This window comes from Acipenser ruthenus, chromosome 31 (genome assembly GCF_902713425.1).
Source record: "Acipenser ruthenus chromosome 31, fAciRut3.2 maternal haplotype, whole genome shotgun sequence".
NCBI classification, from domain to species: Eukaryota; Metazoa; Chordata; class Actinopteri; order Acipenseriformes; family Acipenseridae; genus Acipenser; species Acipenser ruthenus.
This window is the reverse complement of record NC_081219.1, coordinates 12,015,499-12,032,234: the sequence shown is the minus strand read 5'-3', so window position 1 is coordinate 12,032,234 and position 16,736 is coordinate 12,015,499. Positions and strand designations below refer to the sequence as shown.

Sequence of the window (16,736 nt, the reverse complement as noted above, 5' to 3'; positions counted from 1 at the left end):
TATCTATCTATCTGTCTATCTATCTATCTATCTATCTGTCTAATATCATTTTAAATGTCAAATAAACTCCTGTAATGTACATACCGTACTATAATTTGTCATTGTAAATATAAGTCCCTATCTATGGCTCCCCTTTAAAGTAACATGTATAAATTCCTCTACATTTCAATGGGATATCCTAGGAATTGAAATGGAATATAATATGTGTGTTCCATTTGAATCCATTATGTATCTGAGGTCATTTTTGTCACAACTAGATAATTCATTAGAACATAACGACAAAATAAAATGCAAGATGGCTTTGCTACAAAACTATTGGAACTCATATGGATTTGTAGCCGTTATTTGGAACTTTCTTTTATATTTTATGTGTCCCTGTCTTTATTAAGGTGGCAAGCCCAAGGCTGCGGGGCAGGTTCAGAACCCCCCCCCCCCCTCCACCCCCCCCCCGTGTTTGAAGTTTCATACCTCACTAATCCCTCACTAATCCCGTCTCTTGACTCATGAACATGTCATGATAGGAGTGAATGACATCCCTGATTTGCAAGCTGCATGTTCAGCAGTGTAGCTGAAATGTCTCTCTTTGCCTTTGTTCCTGAGTCTTCTGTTTTATCAAGCTGTCAGGTTGCATCAGGTTTGAGAGAGAGCTGCAAGCTTTTATTGCCATGACCACACTGACACTATTCCTGTATGAGGTTAATTGTTTAACCCTGTACACAAATGAGTACACCCCATCTTGTCATTGTCCCCTGTGAGTAGTTTGGCTTTTGTTGCTTAATTTTATTTTATTTTTTGCCAATCTTATCTTCTTTCTATAGTTATGAATCTCCGTATTAATACTGGGGGCTGCCCGGAATGCTCACAACAGCTGCAAAACATTTCAAACTTGAGAAACACCGGTCTGTTGTACATTCATATTTTTATATATTTTATCCTTGAACGGCATACACTGCAAGATCAATGCTACTCAGTGCTAAATGTATACACAGGGTATAAGATGATAAAAAAGAGAAATGGTAATAGAGTAGGGGTCTGTGAATGTGACTAGAGTTTGGTGCAAATCTTGTGAGATTTGTACTACTATATGTGTTGGTAGATGACAGCAAAAAGTGTAATGTTTGAGAAAAAAAAATTCAAATACGTTGCTTAGCACATTATCATTAACATGAATTCCCTTTGAACGGCTTTGTTTGACATTAACTGCATGGCGAACTGAAACATTTACAGATGGGCAACGCCCTGCGTGAAAGAACCATCTTCAATCTCAACAGCTACTGCAAGTACGCAGGGAGGAGAGAACAGAGGAGATGGCTTAAAAACAAATGGAAAGGAAATGCTGTGCTAAGAGAGAGTGACGGGGGGCTGGGGTCGGGGTGGGGGTATGGGGCTGTGAAAGGTGTTCAAGAATATGATTTCTTAGAACAATGTATCTGATTACAGTTGTGTCATTTATTAGCATAAATGATCACCCATCAGCCTATATTGCCATCAGTGTGCAATGATAAAAACTAAACAAGTGCTAATCAATTCTTCAGGCAGTGTTCTTAGACTCAGAAGCTCATGAACACTGCAGAACAAGTAGCTTATTTTATGCTGAATTTTGAAGCTTTTTTTTTCAACTTGTACTGTGTTCTTGTGAGATAAGTGAGTTGTTTTTTTAAAGAACCATCACACGTTTTGTTGTAGTCTGACATGAACCGGGGGAAGAAGCTGAACACTACTCATCGGAAACTGTTTGGCACAGCAGCTTGCAAATGAGGTGTTTGTGGCTATATAGAAGCTCTCTCCTCTGATCCTTGGTCCCATCAGCTAGTGTGGGAGGAATAAGCAGCTTTCTTTTGGATACAAACATAGTTTAGGTTAGAGGAGTTCCAAATTAAACATTCGCAGGTCACTACCTAAACTCTTCTTTTGTATCAGTTTAAGAAAGATAATCTAGTTGTTGGACAGGTCAGTGTTTTATTCAGTACCAGCTAAACCACACTCCTGTTATTCAGCACTGCACAGTCCACTTCCACTTGAGGATTCTTCAGTGCATCATATTTTATATCCATGTGGGCACTGCCTTTCTGAGGATATTGCTTTCTGTCTCTTCATGCTTTTTCAAGTTCCAGCATGCCTGCTTATCAGCATGCTTGCTGTTTGCACATCCCTAGCATGGCTTGAAACTCACATTAGCCCCGCACCCAGTCTTGGCTTTCAGTGCTACCTTATACATTATATTATTTAAATGATCAGGAGCCAGGAGTTTGATGATGCTAAAAAAATGTAATCTGTTCTCCCCTATAGCTGCATAAACAACAGGGCAGTAGTAATTTTGAAATGGATGAGGTTGCTATTGATCACATGGCAACACCACCATCAGATAATATAGTCAAGAATTTTTTTTTTTTTAACTAAAGCTTTTCTCTAGGGTTCTGACTCATACAAAAAATAAAATGAAGAAGAAAAAAAAAACATACACTGCCAAACACATTTCCCTTTAGATTTTAGATGCAGTCTGTTTCCAGGCGGAGTATTAACTGCTATGTACTTTTTAATGACGTTGCTTTTAAAAGCTGACAACTGCAGAAAATTAACCACCCTGTGTTTTTATAACTTCATCACTAGTTAAACTGTCTATTCCAGTTGATTTAAAAGGCCCAAACATTAGTGATGGCAGTAAATAAAATCTCTCCAGCCCCCGTTTTCTTATTTCTTATTTTAAATACATCTGTGACCAATTTAAACTGCCTTTTTTGTTCAGCACCAGTATTTGAAATTGTATTTAAAACTCTATTAAAACTCTTAAATGCTTCCTTGTTTTTGTGCAGCTTTCTGCATTTTCTTTAACCTATTTTTGTTCTGCATACAGTAGCATACTCAAATGCCTGCATTGATTGTCTTTCTTTTGTGGTGGTTATTTGTATGCTGTACAGCAACATCTCGAAAGGTCATTTCATATTTCCCCTGTTGCCTCTACTAATTAAGGACCATTAAAATGCATCTTCCAGAATACAAATAGATTTGCATGCAAACAATCGTACTGCACAAATTAAAAACGACAGGCTTCAGAAGTAGGTCTTGACCTACTTTTTGCTGATCAATGTTTCAAAATACAGTGCAATAGATTGGACACTGTACCTTTTCCTCAGGAAAAAAAGTAATGGGAGGATACCCTCTCAAAACATGCCTTTGTTTTACTCTGTATGATTCACACCGGAATATAGAACTGTTTTTTGTCCTGCATGTTCTGTAATTGCTTTATATATTGGAGGTTTACAGCGAAGGCACTTTCTGAAACGTTTGTCTACTGTACTTGACTTCGTTTCTTATAAGTTTTACCTAAGAATTCTGATTGAGTGTTTTGAAGGTATGGACGTCTACAATTACAATCAATTACAAAAAACAAAAAAAAACAGCAGTTGCCACAAATTTAAAGTTACAAGCAAGCAACTAACTTATTTGCTTTATACTACATGCTATTTTTCAATTGGTGCAGTAAATTATATATCCCAAAGTAAAATAGGAAACTGGTACAGTTAAAAAAACTAGCAAAAAAGTAATGGATGCATTGCTGTTTCTTGACTGTAACTGGGCTCCTTTTCCTCCCCTTGAGTGAACCAGCTGGGAAGAGGGAGAAACGTTCAGGGACCAGCAGAATGCTTATTTCCTTATCTGCCCTGCGGTTCTGTAAACGAAATGGAGAGTGAATGAAAATCACCTTCACCTGCTGTGCTTGATTGATTGGGTTAAGCTCAACGCATAGCCTGGGTTGCAAATGTGAGAAAGCCGTTCTCGAGGAACCGTACAAATTGACTATATCGCACTTTCATTATCAATTTAAACCTTTGCGTTCGCTTTACATCCGCAAGACAAGTGGGCTGTTTTAACTCAATTTGTTATACTTACAAGTAATTTAGACTGGTAGTTTATCATTCCCAGAACTGCAAATAAAATGGCTTGATTTGACTCTAACATGGCAACAATACATTTCCTTTGAATGCTTCAATTAATAAAGTGTAGACTGCCAGTTCTATATTGTTCATTTGGCTTATAGGCTTTAAGAATTACTGCTATGTGCATGGCTCCAGTAGATGGCACTTTACAAGCATTCTCTTAAACATGTTATTTTGCACCTACACAAATGCTTTCACTATGCTTTATTACGCTTTGCTATGCTTTTACTATGGGAAACTTTCATAAGGGCTTACCTTGCATGCAAATTGTTTGCCTGCAATGTTATTTTTTTCTCAATCTCAGTATATTCAATGCTTTAATAATAAGCAGTTTATGTTGAGGAGGCTGATGTGGATGTAAACCATGTATAGATGTCATGTTAATTTGAAATAATGAATAGCCTCCTCTCCTTCACACCACTTTGCGATTGACACGGGCACACAATACCCCCACAATCCTCTACAGAAATCCTTCTTGAGATTTAGCTTCTTTTTGTTTTATTTAACGTGACAGACGGCTGCTGTTCTAGCCAATGCTAACACATTCACGGATGCTGAAAGGACTCATTTATATGAATAAGTGCTAATGAACGTTTGTGATTGAATTATTCAAAGCAGATGGGTTCCAGTATTGCAATCAGATCAGGCACAGACCATGACAATATAGGAGATGGGGGGGCCTGATAACAGCAGTGAAATCTTGTCTTAGAAGTACAGTACATGTGCTCAGTTCTCCTAGTATTTGTCATAGCCATGTGACGTGGTCCTCATAATATGTCCCAAAGGCCACATGTGGCCCTTAGGGACCCAAGGTGATACCCCTTGCTTACTCCAGGTACATTTTATATTTGCCATTACCCCAGTTTTCCAAGGCATCATTCATTTTAAGCTGTCTACTGCCTGTCAGTTTTATCAGTACCAATTAAGACTGCCCCAGCTAGCGCATACTGTAAGCCTATTTTCAATAGTGAAAAATAACTGGGTCATCACAAATGTTTAGACATTTAAATTTCAAAGGGTTTACAGTATTCTTCCGTGGCCCCCATCAATTCTCTAGTTACTGAATGCATGTGGCCCTTCATGTATTTTTATTGAGTGGCATTGATGTACAAAAGCAGTATTTTGCTATACTCTGTAGCAACATCAATGATAATGACAATGATATACAGTGTCCAATATGCAATTACAGTACTGATTTGAAATCCTTGTGCAAAAGCAACAGTTTAATTGCAGTCGTTTTTCTACAAGTCTGTCTGTATTATGTTGTTTGCATGCAAGGAGACAAAAAGAAAGCCCTTATTAGGCATTGTGCTATCTCTCTTACCCCCTTTTAGTGCATTGTCTTGTTTCATTCATTAGGTTTATCTGGGGCACAGATAAGAAGTGCAAAGAAACAGTACATTCCACTTAGTTAACGGATTACATAACCCCGGCGCTATTGAGCTGCGTTCCAGGCTCATACATCATGTGCAAGGACCTAATTAAAATGCATTACAGGCTGAAAAAAGAGCCTGGAGCCTGGAGCCTGGAGCCTTGAGCCTGGAGCCTGGAGCCTGGAGCCTGGGGGGGGGGGGGGGGCTGGGGGGGGGGGGGGGGTTGGAAAGGGTGCTACGGAGTTGGAAAAACAGGGTTTTCTCTATCATATCTTCATGTTTTTGTTCTTGTGGTGTCCCTTTCGTAGATCCATCCACTGCTGCTGCAGGAGAGACGAGCTGAGTCATGCAAAGCGAGGTTACTGCGTCGGACGATCAGCGTTCCAGCGGACAGCCAGTTTCCAGAATATCAGGCGGATCTACCACTGGAGCAAGGTGAGTCTTGACAGAAGACCTCCGCTTCCCTTTCACAGCTCCTGAGGCTAAGAGGGCTTTCCTGGTTTTCTATGCATCACCTGAACAATGCAGCTAAGTGAGTGACTCCTAACTATATACTATATACTGTGATCTGCTCTATACTTCTTTTGACATGAATGGTCACTGCTGTTATTTTAATAGAGCACACCCTCCAAGGCATGTCATTCCAGTGTTTTATGTGTTTGAAACAGATTGTGTGTTTTCTTAGGGTTAAACTGAAACCAAATCGTGTCCTAATTTTCTCCGACAACTGAGAGCTCTCGATTCTTGCTCAGGTAATAGTTGAAATAGTTTGACTTGGAAATCACATTTCTTCAAACAACCTGTCGTGCTAAATATTTACAGAAAAAGAAAGCCACAACTGTGCATTCATTTACAGATTCAATTTATGTCCCCATTCATGGATTTTTAGTTTGAAAGTTTACGCAGTTGCATAGCATGCAGTTGTCTGTGAAAGTACTGGAACTGGTTTTGATCAGGACTGTGATTTGGGTTTATTTTAACGTTTCCATGTTGCTTTACATTACAGAAGTCACTTCTCCAGTTCAGTATGTACCATAGTCAATGAACTTTACTGGTAACATCAAACAGTGCTGAATAGGGTGGTATAATTGGCCCCTTGCAGTGTCTATAATGTAAGATTCAACATGAGCTCAACTTGACTGATGAACTAACGCTTTTAGTTTTATGATGCATATGCAATGATATATTCTTTTCATGGTGTGCTGTACAGTAGGGTGTATATTAAGAGCCACGTGTGTGTAATAATATGCTGCTAAAAGCCTTTGCATTTTCAGGAGCAGCATTTGGGTGATATCAATCTGTATTATTTTTTTGCTTAGTATTAATGATTGTATCACTGGGTCATATTGGCACAGTTAATGCTATGTCCAAACGATAACTGTTAGATTACATTAGATAGTGGGTAGTATAGCCGTTATACTTTAGAATACACGGAGATCATTGCTGCAGAAGACATACGTGAAAGAATAATGTTTTTTTTAAATTTTTTTTTTATTTCAATATTAAGTGGACAATTTGAAACATTTTATTTCACATGCCATATCTGTAATTCTCCAGCAGGGGGCGACATTGTCTTTCCAAACCTACACAATAAGTGCAGTACAGTCAGCTAGCATTCAGTGCTACCACGTGATCTTCATTTGGTGAAGAGAGTACAGTGTGTCTTATATAGAGCTGTATTGCATGTGTATCTCTGCTAATGACAACAGTTCTTAATTGCACCTGCACCTATACGTGTCACATTTATTAAAAAACGCATTATATTTTTTATGTACCCTAGCCCATCATAAACATATTTACTACGTGGTTTTCATCCTGTGGCCACAGCACAAGGGGAAGATAATCTATAGTGTAATGCTAGGAGTTGTGTAAGCACACAGGTATCCAGTTTCTGTAATAAAGAAACAGCTGCTCCTGCTCACATACCATTCTACTGGGGCTGTAGAATAGGGATGTAATCCACCGATATACATGTGTCTGTCTATATGTGTCTGTACAATGCATCGTTCTGCCTAATTCTCTATTGAAGTAGTTTAGATTTTCTTTTTTTAATTATTAAGACTGAAACAGCCCAAGAAAAGCACAGCGAGCATGTCTGAAACTGGTTTTGAGGGGTACATTTAATCCAACCCTCTTCCATTCCGTGCAATAAGTTGTGTGTTAGACCCAAAGCACTGAGTTGAAGTCAGCAGATTCGCTCCATTAGAGACTCGGTGCAAACTCAAATTCATGGACCAGTGCTGCTGTATTTAGTGAGAATGCTGCATCAGCCTTTGTGTTTAGTGCATTGTTCAATTTACAGCTAACGCTGGTTCTAAGTCACTAAACTAATGTATGACGGGTGCAGGTAGCTCACAGTATGAACGTGTTGCTGCTGGTTCATCATTGTGTGAGGTGGTACTGATGACTTGGCCTTTTTTAATTTTCCAAGTTTTCCTCATACTGTACTTTCTCCCTTCATTAGCACAGCATGCTTTACCAAACACTGAAACAGATGGTGAAGAAACACCTGGCAGTTTGTCAGACCACGGTAAAAAGCAATATGTTGAAGCTGAAGTGCTTTTAAAAGCTTTTGCTCTCATGAATTTACTTTTCGGGATAGGTGTTATAGATATGTGACACATTTGACAGTTGACAATGCAGCTGCACATATTTGCTCATACAATTTAAAAGTGTAGAACTCCATATGGTTTTTAAAATAGGTTTAGCATATTTAAGAAGGGTTGTATACACATCACTTTAACCACTTGTACTTATTTGGAGTGACATGCCAACAACGAGTTATAAATGCTCCCTAAAGGAAACTGGAAACTGTGAGTTTGTGAGCTAATGTAATTGATAAATCCCAGCTTAACAAAAGTCATTAAAAAAGTAAGACTTTTAGTCTAAATTTAAAAACGTCCACTGATGGAGACGGGCAGGGAGTTGGCTGGGAGCATTGCAACAGAGAGTACAGCAATATCACGAAAACCAGAGTGAACCTGAGGATGTACTGTGTGTGGAGAGAGCAGCTCATTTAGCAAGGGGCCAGACCAAGCACAGCTTTATAAGTGAGAAGCCAGTCCTGGGACTTTTAAATACTGTTGAGATACTCAGAAACTAAAACTGGTACCTGGGAGGCATGGTGGGAAACTCAGAACTACAGTGGTTAAATAAGCACAGTTTAGTTTATTTCAAAGAGGCTACTTACCAACCAGATAATGTACATGGCTTGCTTCCAAAGCAATCTAATGAAGTATATTAAGAATACAAAATTGAATTTTGTCATTAATGGATCAACATAACCGATTTATTGTGTGTGTTTTCAGGGTAAAACATTTTTAAATGTCTTTTTTCATTGGACAAACCTTATACATGATCAGTGCTTAGATTAGTTGTGGCATATTTGCGAATGTTGTCCGACTGTTTTAGTGTCAGACTCATTTCTTGATTGTATTGTTTTTTCATCAGTTCGCCTCCAAACCGTTCTTTTTTGACTTGACTTCATTCCATTTACACAGACGTGAACATCAAGTCAAAGCTCATAACTGATTTAAAAAGGGAACCCGATGACTGTATGCCTTCTGCCGCAAACACACACGATGAAAGAAAAATGTTTGAACCTCTGACATCATTAATATTACAGGACCAGTCATGAATCTTAGACCTCTGCTGGGGCAGCTGCTGACCCTTTTGCTAATGGCTGGTTCACTTGTTTTTAGGTTTTTATTTGTTTCTTTGTGACATTTTCTATTAAGTTCTAGGAGTGAAGGATTGCACTTTAAAGGGCAGAAGCCAGTGTGATTTATGTTCTCAGAATGGCTTATTGGAGCCTCTTAACAGCTTTAGAACAACTATCAAGCTAGAAAAACTACATACAAAAAAATAAATAAACTATGTTTGGTGAGTCCTTCTAGTGACCCTTATTAAAACCCTGAACGTATATTTATTTATTTAATTTAATTAAATTTGAAACCCTCAATATCCTGATGTTGTTATTTCATAGGTGGTTTTGATTCTTCGTGAAAGGAAAGACTCCTGATAGGCAAAGACTCCTGATAGTTCAGTTTGGCATGATTTCGGTAAAACTTCTGCTTCACAAAGTGAAATAAGTTATCATGCTTGAGAAATGACAGCTTTGCAGAACATCTCTTTAGTACATTGTGCTCTATCCAAAGTAGCAGTTGACAGGCTAGATAAACTATCAGTTCTGAACCTCCTGGTCAGGAAGAGGCATAAAAGATTATACAGTCCAGAAATCCACAAGAGGATGTTAAACGCAAAGAGAAATCATACCAGACCTCTGTGGCAGTATTATGCAAACAGAGAACAACTGCTGCAGGATTCTTCATAATGCACTCTCTGGAAATGTTTAACCCAACTCTTCCATTCAGTCTAAATAAAACATTTGAGTGGTTTTTGTGAAGTGACATTCCTGGTTGGTTTGACTGTTATACACAGATTAGTTTAAACTTTCCTGGACTTTGCATTATAATTGGATTTGTATTTACTGTTCAATCAAGGTGAATTTAAAACAAACTGACCTTGATTTAAATAATACCAGTGCTAAACTATTTTATACCGGACTGGTACCAGACTGCTTGGTCAGGATGCTGGTATACAGCACAGCTCATGTGAAATATGGTTTCGTATTTTTCTAAATATACGTTTCTGAAAGTAAACCCCCAACAAACTAGAAACCAACTCAAGCCTCTAAGTTGTTCTTGTTTCTTCTTGGTACCCAATCACTGCCTGTGCTGAATGTCAGATTCACCCCAAGGGTCTAACTGCAATCAAAAGATCCTCATTGCACGGGAAAATCTTGTTACGTACAGTACTGTACGATAACAGATAGACTTTTATGATTTACCCCTCTGTAGGAAAGAAGCTTTCAATCATACGACTACCCACTGTGTGCAATCCAAAATCCTCCACATTTATTTGGCTGAGTTCACATTCCTATAACTTGGATGTGTCTCTGATGACAGTGAACACGTTAGTGCATTAGGCTTCACGCTGGCTTTCTTCCAGACAGTGAAAGATGGTCAGCGGTGGAGAGAGTGATTTAGGGTTTTCCCAGGTGCAGTTTGAAGTTGACGTACAGCAGCAGTGTCCCCCACCTGGGATTGAACCCACAACCCTCCGGTCAAGAGTCCAGAGCCCTAACCACTACTCCACACTGCATAAAAGAGTTAAGCCATAATATCTAATATGTCAACGTATTCAGCAGGTTTCATTCGACTTTATGAAGCAACATTTCTTAATTGTATAGGGTGATGCAAAACCTTTGTCCATAGCTGCACATATAGACCGTTCTACTGGGAACAATTCTACAATGTGATTATGTTCAGTACATGTAATGGGTTTTCCAGTTTGTTATTAATTGCAGGCTTGGGTTTGCTTTTTCTTCTTTTCAGAACCATGCTTTGTTGTAGGTCAATGCCAAGGATTATTATTCTTTTTTTTTCTGTAGAGTCTCAAAAGGGACGTATGGAAAGTGCATTAGTGTGTTGAGGGATATTTTAATATTTTAGAACTGCAGTGGAAAACCAATATTCATTGTTAACACAATCATTTATAGTACCTACTGTAATAGTAGCTGCCCGTAACAAGAGGAGACTTACCAGACTATAGTCATAAAGACCTGCTTGAAATGTATTCTGATTCTTCTATCCCACCACACATTCAAATTGACTGTAACAACCACTACAAAAAATACTCTGGTAACTTCAAATGAAATAACTCCATATATTAGCCAGGTACCTTTTTTTTTAAAAACAGACTTTTTTATATACAAAGCAATGTGTTTGACTTTGTTGCTGCTTGGTGAAAAAAAACGGTGAGATAAGAAGCAATCGAAAATCGAAAACTTCTCGAAATATAGACTGCCTGGTCACTTTATTAGGGCCTGCCTCCCTGACTGGGTTTGACATGGCCCTGGTGTGGGGCATGTTCTCCTGGTCTACCCTGGGGCCCTTGATTACTCTGGGATGCTGAATGAATGCTGTAGTTTACATAAGCATTGTCTGCGAATCAAGTCCACTCAGCCGTGCTGCACTGGATGGCTACTGTCAAGACAATGATGCACCCTCCCACTGTGACAGAATTGTGCGTGAATGGTTTGAGGAGACTGCAAGCATCTTCCACTACAATCCCCAGATTGCAATCCAATTGAGCATGTTTGGAATGAGCATTCGTGATCACTGTCCTCTGCATACCTCCCTGCACCAATTGGGTGAAATATTATTGGCTGATTCACGTTCCTCCAGACTGTTTCCAGCACCTTGGGAAGTCTATGCCATGTCGGGTCAAGGCTGTGATCAGGGCAATCAGTGGACTAACTCGATGTAAAGTACAGGTCCTATTAAAACAGCCTGGCAGTGTACATTATCCCTTTATAAAATGTGGCTCACTATGAACAGTAAGCCAGATATAGTGGCTCTTTTTGCAACTCTGCTCCTGTTGATTTCAAATTGGTTACATAAAATGGTGGTAAAAGGTTGTGTTTAATTTGTCATTTTGAATGGCTTACCTTGCTTAGAGCATAGCCTCTGTTCTGTATATGATTCGCCGGTACATTATGCACGACTGAACTCCAGCGATTTAAAAGCCTGTGTGCTTTTTATGTTTTTTTTTTAGGTAGTTTGAAAAGCACGGTCAACAGCACACATTAGTAAAAACCGCCTGTGACTTCAGTACTCAGAATCTGTAGCGGACAGATTATGTGTTTCAAAAGGGTCACTGTTGAGAGGCAGGGCATTCAGCAGAATATTTAAAGTAAGTTCTTTTGCTTTTTATTTTTAGACTCAAAAGTTATTGTGTTATGCAACTCGAGTTTCAATGTTGTTTAAGTGGAGACTGGCAGGTTTTAAAAGGGAACGTTAGGGCCTATTAAGAAAGTGCAAAAAGTGTCCTGAGTGTGTGGTCTGAGACCCACCGCAATTCACTTTGTTCAGGTCGTCTTGCAATCATTCATGTAAAAACAAAATGAATAAATAAACATGAAAAAAAAAATATGGACGGGGAAGTACAGAAAAGAGAACTAGACAAACGCTTTTTAAAATGCTCCAAATGCACCGTTTTTTTCATTTGCTGTTTTAGCCATTCCAAGTGGTTTGACTGAACTTGCAATCTTTGGCTCAACAACTTGAAAAACTTGCTGAAGAACCCTCATCCTGGAGATACTCTGCTAGTACTGTGCGTGCCTCTCTTCTGCTTTTACCATGCTTTTAGTTGAGAGCAGGATGTTTGAACAGCATTGAATTCATTCCCACACCCGTATTTCAAACAAATGGGAGAATATTGTGAACATACTTTTCTGTCAATAGCTAGTGGCAGTGTGGCAAGATGAAAGCCCTGCCGGGGCACAGGGGGTGGTGGGGGTGGGAGGGGGGTGGTCGTGTGGGGAATAGTTGGTTGGCAGGGAGGGGTTTAAATTTTTCCCAGTCAAAACACGGGGATATAAAATAGGTGTTCGCGGGTGATGATTAGAATTAGTGGTGAGAATTAATGTGAGTTTTGTAGAAACATTTTGTTTTGTTAAGTGTGTTTTTGTTAGAGTTATTTTTGTTTATTTTGCAAATACCGTCTGGGCTTGGAGGCCACTGCGCCACACACCCCATTGCAACACGCGTCAACATCAACTACACAACCACAGAGCTTTGTTATTGAAGGCATTCCAGTTGGTTCATTCCAGTGGTTCTCTGCCCACCTTTGTTTTGTTTTTCAAGCTTGCAGTATGGATGATGATGTTGTTTCATTCTTTATTTGAAGGATGTACATTCAGTGAAAGTATATCAGAAATCCCTACTAATATTGGACGTATTCATAGGCAGGCATTTCAAACATGAAATACATTGACTTTGCAAACTTTGATTCAGTATAACGTTTTTCTTGTGAGCTTTCATTCACTCCCCGGGTACCTTGAAGTAACTGTAAATTGAGATCTTTTCTTTGTTATGAAGTGGTTGCTGGAGTCCATCAATTAATTTAAGTTGAATAAACTCGGCAGTGGGTTCTTTGCCAAATGCTATAAAAGGTAAAGATGAATGGCTCTATAGAGGAGCCCTCCTCGCGCTATCAGTTCTACTTAGTGTTTCCAACACTGACAAAGGTTCTGATAATGAATCACGATTAAAGGCAGCTCCTGCCCTTCGTTTGGGAGCTTAGTCCAATGCTGATTGTCTTATCAAGATTATAAATTGAACCTTGAGAATTCTCGGTGGCTTGAAATTCACTTTACTTAGTGTTTATGATTATAGCCAGAAACTTTTATGTTACATAGAACCCTTGACAAATGATTTACGATGGCAATTCAATGACACTGCAATGGCAATGCAATGGCTTAATGCTAATGGTGAGACATTGGTATCTCAGTGGTAACATGCCAGTATATACCAATGGTATTAACCAATACACACAGGCAAGTGTGCTATCAGGACCTCTTTGAGATATTTGTACCAGATCCATCAGCTAAAATATGTATAAAAATATATATACGGTGTAGATTAGCTTTCAAGACCAGTAAGAGTCCTTTTTCATACGTCTCACGTGTGGACGAACGACGATTCACACGTTACTGTAAAAGACAGCACAGCATATTGGACTGTAGTTCTGTCATAATGTGCCAATGGGAATTGTTTTAAAAAGCCAAAACTTTTGCTTAATGTACTTGAATAGTTTTCGAAGACCTCAGGCTTTTAAGCATCTCACTTTGGAGGCTTTCTCCATACAGTAAGTCAGAAAAGATGTATGGTAATGAGCACACAGTGGAAGCTAATGCTTTTGGGAGAGACACTGGAAGTTAAGATTCTGCACTTGGACTGTAAAGGAATATGACTTTTGTAAGTATTCTCCATCCTCCCCCTTTATGCCTACTGTAATATTTTAAATATATATCATTTTGTTCATTATTTACCTTTCCTTTTCTAATTAAATTGGATTCGTAGGTTCAAAGAATGGATGCTTTGGGACAGAGAATTAAGGATTTTTAAAGTTTATACAGTATATTGAGACAGAAGCTAGGACCTACCCATGGCTACTTTTGTGAATGTGCCACCATATCCTAAAGAGAAACGATTTCATATGAAAGACACAGTAAAAAGACCCTAAGCTGGTTCCACAATTCTCATCAGCTTTATAATAAATGTACCCATTGCGAGCCCACCACTGTCAGTAATTCTTTATTTACCCATGCGTATTGATATTTCAAAGCAAATATACTTTCCACAGACACTCATGAGCAGTGTTACAAACTTCTAGCTACTGTACCAGTTTCAATTAGCAGATCATGTCAAAGCATTGCAGCTTCTCCGTTATGCCTTGTTTCCAAGTGCCTGCCCAAAAGAGTTCAGGTTTCAAATGAACTGGAGTCCAATTGTTCAAGATATTGAGCTGGAACCAAAATAAATGGGTTCAAAAATAAATTGCGATTTTCAAATTTGATTTCTGCCCATGAAAATAAGCCACATCTGGTGGCTTTTGATAAGCCACCGCTAGTTTTGAGTAACCCACAATGAGGAACTATAGCATACAGTATTCTTTACATTAAGTTTCATGGTGTTAACTGTCAAACCTTGGAGGTGGAGCCAAGAAGATCTACTGCAGACTGGATGGGTTAAAGAAAGATGGAAGCAGGGGGGGGGGGTCATGTAGCTCATCCAGAAAAGGTACTAGCTCTCTGGAGTGCAAGGTGAGTCATGCAGCCAGGAGCATGCTGGCTCGAATCTTGTATTTGCCTCTGTGCTTCTTGGGTTAGATATGAAACCTGTCTGGGCCTAGTTCACTTCCTCATGCTTCAGCAACCCCTACTAGTCAAGATAATTGGCAAGACTGATAGAATTAGGGCTTATTGTTTTTGGTTGCTTTCCAAAATGCTTCGACATTTTTTTTTTCTGTCAAAATGTGTATAGTAGTAACTCGACAGGACTTGCACACTTAAGTTGTACCTTTGCTGTCTTCCACAACTAAATCTTTATGGTCACGGGCACATTCTTCTGAGGTTTTTGTGTATAGGCATTTTTTTTACATTTCGCCACAATTTGCAATTCTGTTTTAAATCCTCTGTATCTTAACTGTAATACAGCTTTAAATCCCGTGAACAAGCCTCCATTCCTTATTGTAATCGCGTTTTAAATCTCGCAAGCGGAGTCTCCAATAGAAATGTAGGAATGTGCTGTCGCTCAGTAGTTGGGGCGGGTTTAAAGTATTCAGAATGAATCAATGATAGATACAAGTCAGGAAGACGGGACATTGCCCAGTGTTTTTCCACTGTTTTTTCGGTGTTTATTAGCAATATTCTAATTTCATTTTTTTTTTTTTTGGATCGGGGGTGTTTTATCTGTTTTTATCGGTTAAAACCGGAAATCAGAAGCCCTAGATATAATACAGAATTGTAAGTTGTACTGTATCAATCCATACAACACTAAAGGTTGTTTAAGCCAGTCTGAGCATGAGTAGCCATTCATTAGGCAGAAACAACACAAATCCACTCCCAATGCAATATAGTGTATACCTTCAACATGGAACTGCGCCTTATATTCACAACAGGATGACCCTTCTCACCTCCACCTGCTTGCTTCAGACCAGCCAAAGCGCAAAGCTCCCAACATTTGTAATTCTTGAAAACACACATTCAATATTACTGTAGGTGATTTAATGGCAGAGGAAGATAGTTTTGCCTTTTCATTCCAAATTTCCGTAAATAAGAGGAGCAAAAAATAGAACAGAGATCTTAAACTAAATAAGTGAATTAGTTTACAAACCCAAACAAAGGGGTCCCTGTCCACCAGAGCAGGACCACCACAAATCTGCAGCACAGACAACGATCTGCTATGCTTGTGCTTTCAGAATGGGCAGCCATACAAGCTGTTTTACATGCGGTTCCCTTTTAAGCGCTGGGTCAGTGGGCAGTGCAATTGCTCCCACTGGTCTGAGATATCTCCTGCTGTGAAACTTTGATATCTGGATTTCCTTTTCCGTCATCCTATATGTTACACAAACCTTGGAATGAACTCAGGATCTGTTATTGATTTTTACCCTCCTGTCCCCCACCTGTTTCAGGCTCTGATTTTTATGCATTGCTCTATACTTCCTGTCAATTAAGTAAAGCGGCAGTTCTGGCTGGGAACTCACTTTACTCTTAGATCAAATCACGTAAACATCAAGCATATCGTAGGAGCTTCCAATACAGATTAAATAAATCGAATAGCTAGTTTCTTATTTGTCCTTCGATAATCAATATGTCCAATGATCGACAAGGAAAGGATTTATATCTTACCTCAGTCCACTGTGTCCGTGCTGCACGTCTGAGTTTGTCTCCTCCTCTCCAGCCTCCACCTGCTTTTTGGCTTCTTCTTACAGGGAGGTCAGCTATCCTGCCCCCCTGCCCATGGCATCCCTATGGTCAGCCTGTCCAGTAATTTATGGGCAGGCATACCTCAAAAGA

The 16,736-nt window shown here is 39.2% G+C and overlaps 1 protein-coding gene across 2 annotated transcripts in view; it reads left to right on the top strand.

The window, feature by feature from the left end:
* LOC131702889 (disabled homolog 2-interacting protein-like) overlaps positions 1–16,736 on the top strand; it is a 237,203-nt gene that overhangs the window by 25,544 nt on the left and 194,923 nt on the right. For both annotated transcript variants that reach the window (XM_059005245.1, XM_059005244.1), the window contains exon 3: positions 5,620–5,746. In XM_059005245.1, coding sequence (XP_058861228.1) covers positions 5,620–5,746 — 127 coding nt within the window. The remainder of the gene's footprint in view (positions 1–5,619; positions 5,747–16,736) is intronic.